Source organism: Gymnoscopelus microlampas, assembly GCF_963454915.1.
Source record: "Gymnoscopelus microlampas genome assembly, chromosome: 8".
NCBI lineage: Eukaryota > Metazoa > Chordata > Actinopteri > Myctophiformes > Myctophidae > Gymnoscopelus > Gymnoscopelus microlampas.
In genome coordinates this window covers 23,569,125-23,581,773 of record NC_139945.1, presented here as the reverse complement: position 1 = coordinate 23,581,773, position 12,649 = coordinate 23,569,125, and the positions used below count along the sequence as shown (strand labels likewise).

Here is a 12,649-nt window from a genome sequence, read left to right as displayed (position 1 = left end):
AAACTTCCCTTTAAGATTTGACAATAGTAGAGTGACACTTACTTTAAATAAATACCATTTGCCATTTTCTTTTTTTTAAGGACCAATCATTGGGTTTTGCACGGAATGTTATTTGACACCAACCACAAGTCTCTGTCATGCGTCCTCTTCAGATTACTCTGAGCTGCCTCCGCTGGCGCTTCCTCTGTTGCTGACCAACGGTCCCCAGGAGCCCCCCACCACCACGGCAGAGGACGGGGACGAGGAGGAGAACAGCTACGACATCCCCAAGCCTTTAGCCCCGGCCCGACGGACCCTGTCTGACCTGGGGGGGTCCTCCTGCTCCTCATCCTCTTCATCATCATGCTCCTCCTCCACGGCCGCCTTCAGCCGCCTGTCAATGGATTCGGATGTTGGAGCCGTGGCGTGTAAGTCTTAGTAACGTACCGTCGCTGTCGGATGGAAACCTTGTATGTCCAAAACTGTTACTTTTCAGGAAATGAGGGAAGAAACAAAATCTAGTATGTGTTCCAATGTAGTTATTATTTATTCACAAGCTCTTTTTAATACTTTTCATTGGTTAAGTATTTATTTAAAAAAAAGACTTAATGCTGGGAACCCACCAAAAACAACTATTAAACATAATAAACTATTATGCGAGCAGGTTTGTGTGCGACTGTTCTCTCCAAACCTGGCCACAGCAGGACATCTGGTCAATGCATTTCAATGAGAAAAACCTTTTTTGCCCGTCCCGAACAGCACGAGTGGAGCATCCATGCGCGCTGCATTCTTTAACATGGAGTGGGAAAAGAATCTGCGTCCGTGCACTTGTGCGGCTGGTGGGTTTCAAGCGTTAACCACTTTCAACCTGTCTTCCCTATTTTGGGCATGCCATTATAGGTGAAATGCAATGTTCAAAATCTTTATTAATCCTTGAGAGTGGTTCCGTGTGTGCTTCTGTTTATCTCAATAGAATACAATTTTGGAAAAGGAAAAAAAGGAAGGATCAATAAATAAACAACTCGCCCCTTTCTCTCCCCAGCGTTCTCAGAATCGTGCGAAGCCCCGGAGAGACCCCCCAAGCCCCTGCCCAGACGGTTCAACTCGGAGCGTCGGCCTAGTCCCGTCCCGCCTGCCATGCTCGGACCGCCCGGTGGTGGTGCGGCCGGAGGAGGAGGAGGAGGGGCCAACCCACAGATCAGCAGTGAGATCGAGCTGCTGATGAGCCAGGGCTACTCGCACCAGGACATCCAGAAAGCCTTGATGATTGCACAGAACAATATTGAAATGGCCAAGAATATCCTACGCGAGTTTGTCTCCATTCCCTCCACAGCCCATATTCTTACATAGCACACTCCTCCTCTGGCTTTCTCTCTCTCTCTCTCTCTCTCTCTCTCTCTCTCTCAATCTCTCTCTCTCTCTTGTTTGCGCTCTAGGGTCAGGTTCAACCCCGCCCTGAAAGCCCCCTACATCACATGGCCTGCAGCGCTGCCTCCAGGGCTGGCTGATGCCCAATGGCTTTTAACACTTTAACCCTACTGTCCTTATTGTGGGCATGTCGTAATAATTTAGATCAGCGTTCGGAGGAAAACGGATGAACATTTGGCAAAAATAGCAGATCTACAAGTTGTATGACGAAGTAGGGCATTCATTTACGGAGGGGGGGGGGGGGGGGGACTAAAAACAGTTGAAATTATGGAGATTTCTAAGCAGGTTTCTAAGCAACGGCAACGGTATGCGTTTTTAGATTGCACAATTGACGATAGCCTTCGCCACAAACAGTATTAAAGCTGCACTTTGCAACTTTCCTCTTCTACCCCGGATTAGAACCCGGCTTCCTGCTGAAGTTTTTACCATTGAGCTAATAGAGCCTGCCTGCTTGCTCAGGGGATTCATTTTATCTTGACCATCAGGTCAAAATTCGTGTCACATCCTGTGTCTTGGTGAGACATGACCTTTGACACGATCTAAATGTCTTAACACATTGAGTGCCACTCGCGTATATCTACGCGATCCTACTTAATTGCGCAGCGTGCCAGTCGCGTAGATATACGCCAACTGGTCTTTTTTTTTTTTTCACTCACAGGTTCACATTGCATTGTAGGCCTCGTTCGCCACGACACATTTCATTGTAGCACCACCGGAAACGGAATTATCCGGGATCCGGAAATTCCGATCCCATCCGCTTCCGATCTAAAACGAAACCTAAAAGTCGATTATCTCGGTTGTTGTTTTTCTCCTCGCTGATCGCTGTTTAGCATTCACTAATATGCTGTAGCTTCAAGATGGCGGATCGCAAATCGAAGCAGTCTTCACTGCTCGTCTCACACAACTCTCATTAACTCTTATGGATATGAAGCATCAACTGACGGTGAGAAAACGCTAATGTTACTTCCGCCGAATTAGTTAAATTTTCCCCAGAAACAGACTGTATCAAATATACGTATACGTGACTGACTATCATAAACGATACAGAGCCTCCTCCCTGACAATATCGCCAGGATAGTTTGTTTATTTTTGGACCACAATTCTTATATGAGACTATTCTAAGATGACCCAATGTTATTCTCCATAGAGAATTTACTTTACGAACCAGGGGATGAACGAGTGACGTCAGGACTTCTGTACTCTATAGAAGAGCAGTGAGACACAATACAACCACCCTAATTGTATAAGTCATATTGTATTAACATACTCTTTCATACAGATTGGACAAAATTTAAATTTAAAAGTTACATACTGTAGTGCTGCTTCAAGTAAATGGCTTTTATGAGTCCTCGTACAGGACTACGGCAGTGATGTGGTTCTTACTTTAAGTCACGCTGCAACGCTTTGTGAGCCTGTAAATCGGCTATTTTCGCCAAATGTTCGCTCCCAGTATAGGGACGCTAGGGTTCATGTGGTTTTAATCTGTTGACAGGCTGGCTGCCGGTTAAGTCCCCTGCACTCCATGCGCTTTTGACTGTCTGGCCTCTAAACTATGCTACAGCGCACCCCCCACCCCCACAGAACACCTCGGTCGGACCAGGTGAGAGCGTGTGTTTGTGTGTGTGTGTGTGTGTGTGTGTGTGTGTGTGTGTGTGTGGAACAATGATGACTGGATTAACCCCAGAGACGTTTTCTACATAATCTCAGAAGACGATTCGACGATGTTCCACCGTTTGGAAGCCTCTTGCGGGGGAAAAAAAACATATATATATATATAACCAACACCTCACACACGAAATGAAACAAACAAAACAAAAAAGTCTGTGTCTATACTGTATGAAAATTTAATATATGAGTAAATATATATTAAATGTGTATAATATATATATACGTACATATACAGTATGTGAAAATGAGTTCAGCTTTGAGGTCCCTGTAAGGAAAAGAAGGGTCATACGATCATCATGGGTGCGATTTGTTTTTTTTAAGCAGAAGCGTGGAGGTTTTTTCAGTCTGTGAACACCTTGGATTTCAAATGTTACCTTGGTACTTTTTTCTTTCTTTTTTTAAGGAGAGCATACATGCGGTTCTGATGTCATTTTTGTTCTTTGTTTTTTTCACAGTAGCATGACATCAGTTCCAAATCAGAACCATGGGGGGGCAATGTGTGTGTGTGTGTGTGTGTGTGTGTGTGTGTGTGTGTGTGTGTGTGTGTGTGTGTGTGTGTGTGTGTGTGTGTGTGTGTGTGTGTGTGTGTGTGTGTGTGTGTGTGTGTGTGTGTGTGTGTGTGTGTGTGTGTGTGTGTGTGTGTCTCCAAGGCCTGCTCTCCAACTAAAGCCAAACTTATGCTCTGTCGCACAACAGTGTCGCACGCCCCCCAAAATAGCAGACCTCCAAGCTCACAACACGGTGCATCCGCACCGCGTTGTGAGCTTGTAGGTCGACTCTTTTCGTGTCGTGCGTCGACGTACGAATCGGGCTTAACCCCCCTCTTCTCGTGCAACATGAATGTGCAGTCGTACACACGGACTCTAAACCTCTCCGACTCGCTCTCGGTCACGTGACGGGACTGGCGTCAAGCGATGGAGCGCGTAAAGTCACGTGACATGGGACTACTGTATAGAGGACGCACCAATCTCACCCAGACGGCGCTCTGTGACCTTTGACCTTTAGCAGGTGAAATGTTTCTCATTCTGTGCTCCTCTGTGGACGCAGCAACTGGTTTTGGGGTGTCTTGGGTTCTCTCCTGCCCAGTCTAGTTGTTGTGAAAACAACTGGAGGGAAAGGAAGAAAAAAAAATGTTATTGATTTACTTTGATAATATATTATTGTAATATGATCATAATTATTGTTATTATAATTCATTCAGAAGTGCTTCACTGCTGCTACTATTGTTAGTGCTAAACAATTAAGCCTTAAATGTACATTTGTGAATATTTGTGTTTTAACCGTCTTTCAGTTTTTTGTTCTATGTTCTTTTTTGGGTTGATGCTTTTTTTTTTTTTTTAAAGTGACAGTATCACTGGTATTCCTTCAGTCAGTAATGTAGCATACTTGAAATTTACACAAGCAGCTCGTGAACCTGCGGCTTTTAAAATAAAAACCTTTTTTTATATACAGTAAAGTTTCAACATTGTGGATGTTGCCTAGTAACATTACATTTACTTGGCAGAGCGAAGAACGTGCATGGAATATGGAATATGCCCACTCACATATGTCGTTTAAAAGGTGCAGTAACTGATATTTGTTTGTTCAAATTTGTGTTAAATAGCTCTATATTCTGACAGTAATCATTTTTGTTTGTTCAGTAATAGGGGTCTGTCTCCCTGTCTCTCTCTAATAAACATAAAATGCATTTCCAGGTCAGGATATAATTTTTATCCAATCATGAGAGAGAACTCATTCTGGACACAGAAAGTGATGAAACAAAGAAATAAGCAGACAAAATTGGAACTGGAACAATATGAAATTGAAGCCGATAAATGGGTACTCCTCTTGAAGAATCGTTAACCCACATAAAAATGTATGTTCTGTTTATTAAAGTGCTGGAAAGACGGGGAGACTCCTGTTACTGAACATACACTATGGCAGGGGCCTTCAAAGTTTTTCAGGCCAAGAACCCCTTATCTGAGAGAGAGCTGAAGCAGGGACCCCCACTACATACTGTATAAAATTGTGTTGCAGATTAAACTCATATATCAGATTGCATAGATAGCTTCATAGACTTGTTTGACAGCACTATCATCAGTGTTGTGTAAATTTATGTTTTCTGTTTATTTCAGACATTTAACCACTTAAACCCTCAATACTTGGCAAACCTGACCTCTGTACTTGGTCTGCTCCTCAGAATAGGGATGCTAGGGTTCAAGTGGTTCATGTAAAAAGAATGTCTTAAACGCAAAGATTTGATGGCCCCCCTGTAGTAACTCTGAGGACCCCCTAGGGATCCTGAACCCCCTGTTGAAGACCCCTGCTCTGTAGCAACGATTACTATCAGAATACAGAGCTTTAACTTTTTAACAAAAAACGTTTTTGTTTCAACCCAAAAATATCACTTACACTACCTTAAGATCCATCTCTATAGTGTGACTCAATGAAAGGGAGACTCTAGCATGGTCACTATGGATCCTTCTTTACTTCTATTTTAATGTTGGCTCATGAGTTTGCTACCCTTTTTTTTATTTTTTATTTTTAATCAGTATTTGGAACAATTGTAAAGCCTATTTTATACTCCATGGTACATGCTGTTGGCTCGAAGATGAGTTATGGTCGGCAAGTGACAGCTTTTTGCCATGCACTATAAATTATGCATTAAGAAGTAACTCAGGAATAATATGTACAGTACCCAGACGTGGCTTTCACCCTGGCTGTCCCAGCTAGAGTTAGACCCCTCATCCGAGAGTTAGACCCCTCTAGAGTTAGACCCCTCATCCGAGAGTTAGACCCCTCATCCGAGAGTTAGACCCCTCATCAGAGAGTTACACCCCTCTAGAGCTAGACCCCTCATCCGAGAGTTAGACCCCTCATCAGAGAGTTAGACCCCTCATCAGAGAGTTAGACCCCTCATCAGAGAGTTAGACCCCTCATCAGAGAGTTGGACCCCTCATCAGGTAGTTGACCAGCAAATTGTATCGGCTCTCATTGGTGCTATGTTCGTACTGGCAGCCCAAATCTGATGTTTGCCCTGTCCTGAGTGGAATCGGCTTGTTTTTAATAATAAGGGATAAACATTTGGAAACTGATTTTTGTGAATCAGATTGGAACCACAATCCCAGTTGGTTTCAAATGCGAGTCACATTTCTAAAAATGTGTCTCCGTCTGGACACTCACTCGGACACTGAAGCCTCATTTATACTGTGTGTTGCTCGGCGAAAACAGCAGATCTCCAAGGGTACACCGCGTCACATCACATCATGCGCGTTGTGAGCTTTTACATCAGCGGTTTTAGGCAAGCGACACCAGCGTACAACATAAATATTATAATTAAGCATTACTCATGCCCGTGTGTTTATGTCGTTGCCACCGCAACTAATGCAGATATGTGGACAATATCTGAAGACACAAATCCCATCAGATCACTTAGCTAGAGAACTGTTTGGACAGTCAATACGGTCCTAAAGATCACACTGAACACAGCCTGGGATCAGTTCTCAAACCTACACACAGTCATCCATGCCAGTGGTTCCCAAAGTGGGCTCCGGGGACCCTCAGGGGTTCCCAGCAAAATTGGTTAACATAGCATCAAAATAAGTTTAACCACTTTAACCCTTTTTACAGTGGCTATTCGAAAATCTTGGAGGAAAATTGGGAATATTTTTTTAACTTTTTAACAACATGAATGTAGTATATGGGTCTCTGGCACAAAATATTGTCCGATGGGGTTCCGCAGACTAATACATATTAACCTGGAGGTCCTTGACGAGACAATATTTGAGAACCACTGATCCATGCAACACAATGTAGCCAAAACAAGAAATCCACTCATTGAAGTCACACAACAGTAGCTTGTCGTTTTGTCACGTTGTAACTTGCACATGTTTTTACTTCCATTACTATTTCCAGTGTTCACACAGGACTTGGAGACTAACAGGATGACTTATTCAGGTACTATGAGTGAACACAGGGGGGCGTTATTGTTCACCTCTCCCAGCATGTGAAGAATGTTACTGAGAGGTTCCATAAAGTCAACGGCTTATCAGCCCTATAGAGCTTATAACTGTACAATGCTGTCGTGTCTCTCTATGCTGTCAGGACGTGCTCTATAGTTTAGTTTTTCTTCCTAGTTGCCTTGAGAAAAAAAACATTGTGAGAAAGTGTTTGAATGCGTGGTTTGCAAATGGACATTGGATGGATGGGGACGTTTGTTTTTTGAGCACTCCCTCAGATCATGAATACTGTACCGGTGTTTTTTGTCCATGTCCTGAGAAGACATGTGCATGTCATTGTTTTGTATTATTATTATTATTATTATTATTATTATTATTATTACCTTGTTTTTTTCGCACAGTATATACCAATTTGTGCTTTGATACTGTCACTTTAAAGGAAAGAGGAAAAAAACTGTATAAAGTTACTGATATAAAATAAACAGCTATGTTTTATTTCATTTTTGCATTCCTGTACAATACATGTCAGACTTTAATTTGTTTTTGTTCCAAAGTTTTTTTTTGTTTTGTTTACCTATGTGAATAATTATGTGAGCAGTGCCATATGTTTAGAGTTTTTTGCGAAGCTCTTCACTGTGTGTAGAATAAGGCCTTGTTTTTGAACAGAGTATACATAGGTATAGCCCTGGGCTGGTCCAGAGCGTTAGTGAGTTCTCCCTAACGCTCTGCCAGCCGCGCTGCTCTGCTCATAGACCGAAAGTTCCACTGACGTGCAAGGTCTCCATCTTTAGTCAAAATAAACAAAACCATTTCGCTACTCACCGAAACAAATATTGTTTTGTGTTGTTGAACAAATATTGTTTTGTGTTGGTGAGTAGCGAAGTGGTTTTGTACTAAAACTATTGTTTTGTGTTGGTGAGTAGCGAAGTGGTTTTGTACTAAAACTATTGTTTTGTGTTGGTGAGTAGAGAAGTGGCTTTGTACTAAGACCTCACACGGCAGTGGGATGTTCGGTCTGTGAGTAGAGCAGCGCGCCTGGCAGAGCGTTGAGAGAGCTCACTAACGCTCTGGACCAGGGCTAACATAGGTATTGCTCAGTACCTCTTGAATTTCTGAATGCGAGACAGTTTCAGTATTGCTTCTGTTCATTTTCTTCTCTTGCCTTTTTGTCACAGTAGCATCTGGGAGCTCTGAGAGTAACGGGTTGACGGTCGAGGAACATGCCTCAGGTTTGAAAGGAAAAAAAGAAAACTGATCCTAGACCAGATCCCTCGTCCTCAGAGATAACCCGATGCATTACCAGCTCTATTACCAGTTAATAGAACTCCTCTGGGGCCCACAGTGGGCTGTAGTTCAGCTTTCTACCAGAAGAGGGAGATGCTGTTCTATATGTTGCCATGTTGCGTTTCATTAACTTTTTTGATGGTTTTTAAAAAGCTCATATCACTTTGGAAGTATGCACAGTGCTGTTAATAAAAATGATAAGCAAAAGCCAGACTTTGTGTAGTGATTAGTGAATAATAAAGTAATAATAATCACTGATTTAATACATTACAGGCAAGCAAGACCATGGAAGACCAGCTCTCTGTGTGTGTGTGTGTGTGTGTGTGTGTGTGTGTGTGTGTGTGTGTGTGTGAGAGAGTGTGAGAGTGAGAGTGAGAGAGAGATATGGGCATGCTGGTATGCCCATATATGGAGATCTATGTATCTGTCAGTCCTTGTACTGTACCTTTAATGCCCATATATGGAGATCCCTGATGTCATCAGTGTATGCCCCCTTTTGTGCCCATTTATGGAGCTGACTGATTTGTTTGCTGGTGCTATGACAAACATTAAGATTAGACAACACTCTATTTGGGCTTAGCTGCATTGGGAACTCCTTATTATAGTTATGGCTGAGTCATGGTGATGTCAGCGTGATGTCAGCATGATGTCAGAGGTCCGTCCGTCTGCCAGCCGGCTGGCCAGTCCTCCCTGTCCCTTAAGGGCAGGTACACACTGCAGGATATTTAGTCCGATTATGCTGTCGGGGACCTTTTTTGGCGCTCGCCGACAAAACCCCCGATCTGACGCAGATCGGGCTGTGATCCGCGAGGTTTTGGTCGCTGTGTGTGAAAGGCTCTGCGAGAGGATGTGGCCACGATAATTACGCTTGGTGATGGCCTTCCCGACCGTTTCAAATATCTAGCAGGTTAGATATTCGGCTATGTCGCCGACTAGACATGAGACAGTATCATACAGTATGAAAGTGGCTGAGATGAGTCTGCGCGGAGATGTACGCTACGGCCAATGAGAGCACATTACAGCCACCGTGGCTGTCGCTGGACCTAACCACAACAAACAGTACCTACCGCAATATTACCGTCCAGTCCTGTATTAAGTTAAACATTATGAAACAAAACGAGAGTGAGCGAGCATGCTCGAGGGGGGCTGTTTCTTTTAGAGGAATTGCACAGAGAGAGAGAGAGAGAGAGAGACTGAGACTGAGAGAGCGAGCGTCTGTGTGTGCAGCGTGTATCAGACAGAGTTGCCAGATTTTGCGAGAAATAAGCACTTTAAACCTATATACAAATACATTGGATATTTTAAAAATAGGCGATCTACAAGCTCACGTTGTAGATCGGCTATCAAAGAAAAATCTTTAAAAAATTAGAAAATTATGGAATATTTTCCAAATCCACACAAATCTTGTATGGGGCTCTAGGCACAACATATTTTCAGAAGGGGAAGGTCTGCGGGCAAATATTAATTTGGGGGTGTAAGATTGCTCGAGCGGCCAAGGCAGCAAATCAGTGGAGACCAGTCCAGTAGCAACCTTTAATCAAAGTCTTTATTTTTTTATCCTTTTTTTTCAATTTCATTGACAAGTATGGGGCACAACCTGTCAGCTCATCTCACATATCACAGACTGACTGCCTTTTATAGGTGTGTCCCTATTACCTGGCTAGCTCCTACCATTCCCCAGGTACCTCCAAAATATTCCCACACCTATGAACATACAATACAATTTTCCTTAAAACACTAGACTACTGTATATGCACCCCCAATACATATTTACAATTCCCACTGAGCCTTCCAAATATAGCCACCCCATAAACATGGTTCAATTAATTACAGTGGATGCCGATCTCCCCTCTCTCCACTTCCCACTTGGTATCACCCTCCCGGAACTAATAAATAGGGTGTGTGTTGCCGGAGGGAAAATTTCAAAGTATGCTACTACAGTGGAGTCCTGCTAATGTGGCCTTTCTGTTCTTTCATAGGTGTATGATGACATCAGTACCTCCGCACCTTCAGAGTGAAACTCACTGCCCCCACCCCCCATAACTTCAATAAATGCATTTGTTACAATCTGTGTCTTTCTTTACATATACAATACCTATGCAGAGCTGTGTTTGAATATGAATTAGTTATAGTAACGGCGACCCGTCGTTACATCCCCCCCCCCACCCCCCCTCCCAAGAGTACAGTACCTCAGTTCTCATGTACCCGGGAGAGAAAGTCGGACACCAGGTTGGCTTTCCCTGGTCGATACCGAACAGTGAAGTCATAGGGTTGCAAGGCAAGGTACCACCCAGCAAGACGTGTGTTTGAGTCCGTCATCTTGTTCAGCCACTGTAGAGCCCGATGATCTGTCTCAAGGAAGAAGTGCCGTCCCAGCAAATAGTACCTAAGTGACTCAATGGCCCACTTTTGAGATCCCTGAACGCTCGGTCACACTCATCATTCCATCTCACTTTGTTTGGGGCTGAGTCTTTGGTGAGGTCAGTGAGAATAGCTGCCCTCTCAGAACAATGGGGTATGAATTTTCTATACCATCCTACCAAACCCAGAAATCCCCGAACCTTCCTCTTGGTGGTGGGGATGGGGTATGAATGGATGGCATCCACCTTCCCCACTCGAGGTTTAACCATCCCCTGTCCTACGACATGGCCCAGGTACTCCACCTGTTTCTGGGCAAATGCACACTTGCATGGATTGATGGTAAGCCCCGCCTTCTTAATGAGGTGGAGGACCCTTCGAAGGTGAGCCACATGTTCCTTCCACGTCTGGCTAAAGATGACAACATCGTCCAAGTACGCTGCTGCAAACTGTGGCACGTCCCTCAGTACTTGGTCCATGAGATGTTGAAATGTTGCTGGTGCACCCTGGAGACCAAACGGCATCACCTTGAACTGAAACATACCCTCTTGTGTTGTAAACACAGTCAGCTCCTTAGTCTCAGGTGCCAGGGCCAGTTGCCAGTACCCCTTGCTTAAGTCCAGCGTGGAGATAAACGTGGAGTGCCCCACTCTCTCCAGCAACTCATCGATACGGGGCATGGGGTATGATTCCATCTTTGACTGAATTGAGGTACCTGAAATCAATACAGAACCTCAGTGAGCCATCTTTCTTAGGCACCAACACAATAGGGCTGCACCACTCACTGTTTGATGTTTCAATTATTCCCATTTGCAGCATCAGCTCAATCTCCTCCTTGAGCTTTGGCACCACACGTTCAGGGATCCTGTAGTACTTCCGGCGGGGAGTAGCATCCGTCTTCAGGTAGACCTTGTGCCGTGCCAGTGTTGTAAAGCCAGGCTCTTCTCGGAACAGCTCGGGATTCAGCATTGCTCTTATCTCCTCCCGCTGGCCAGGCTGGAGATGAGACAGATCCACTGCACTGGGCTTGGTGACCTTGGTGGGGAACGACTGCTCTCTGTCCTCCTCCCCATCAAGAGCACAGATCAACTAGACGCGTCGCAATTCAGGGAAATTGCAAAGTGTGGTTGCGCCGACGCGAGTCGCGGGTCGCGGCCATCGGGACTCGAGGAATACACCGGGAGGAATGCCATCAGAGGCTAAGCCAATTACATTGTCACGTCACTCCTGAGATCACTTGCGTTTCATTTTGAGTGGATTGATCCCCCCAAAATAAGGTTTTTGCATCAAACGGTTACATTTTGAGCATTTTTGGCGCCCCCTATGGATCAAAGTGGAAATGCTTTTGGGGACATGTGATTTAAATTTGGGATTGACTGGACGTTTCGTTCGTGATTTTTGGCATTCTTTGTATAACGGGCCCCTTCCACTAACTTTGGAAGCCAATTAGGGACGAACGATAAGGACTATCAAAATGCCGTTTGGATATATTTATCGCATGGGTCCATAGATCATGTGTACCGATTTGTGTGAGATTTGGACAAAATTTGAAGGAAAAGGAGCAAAAAGTCTGTTTTGAAGAAAATTCAAAATGGCGGAAAATCTACCCTGACGCAAATGGGCGTGGCCTATATGGGGAGTTGTATCATGACCCAAGGAATCTAAGGAAAAAAAGATTTTTATTCTATAGCCTTATTAAGGCTCAGCCCTATTGGCATGACTGGTAACACGTCGGACTGGCAAGTGGGAGCTTCGGGTTCAATCCCAGCTCACTGCGTTCCACTACACATTTGCATTTTGCACGCATGTTCGTGTCATGTACTTCGCTGTACCGTAAAATTATAAACCGGTTTCTGCACATACTGGCCCTCATTTATCGACGCAGCGTATAAACCGGCGTATATTTTTCCATATATTCGGCCGTACACCAACGTCGAAGTCACATTTATCAACACATCCTACACAGCTGATCCGAGCCTACACTTGGTCCCAGC

At 44.2% G+C, this 12,649-nt stretch overlaps 1 protein-coding gene and 1 long non-coding RNA gene across 2 annotated transcripts in view; one reads left to right on the top strand and one right to left on the bottom strand.

Annotated features, from left to right (window-relative positions):
* Window positions 1-1,600, top strand: part of cbl (Cbl proto-oncogene, E3 ubiquitin protein ligase) — a 70,488-nt gene extending 68,888 nt beyond the window's left edge. The window contains exons 15-16 of the mRNA XM_084064125.1: window positions 153-407; window positions 1,022-1,600. Coding sequence (XP_083920251.1) covers window positions 153-407; window positions 1,022-1,329 — 563 coding nt within the window. The 3' untranslated portion in view covers window positions 1,330-1,600. The remainder of the gene's footprint in view (window positions 1-152; window positions 408-1,021) is intronic.
* A 2,780-nt stretch (window positions 1,601-4,380) lies between these two features.
* On the bottom strand, window positions 4,381-8,479 carry LOC311050908. The gene is made up of 2 exons (XR_014601335.1): window positions 6,342-8,479; window positions 4,381-5,989 (listed from the first exon to the last, which is right to left on the bottom strand). It is a non-coding gene; the product is annotated as an uncharacterized lncRNA (long non-coding RNA).
* Window positions 8,480-12,649: the final 4,170 nt, after the last annotated feature.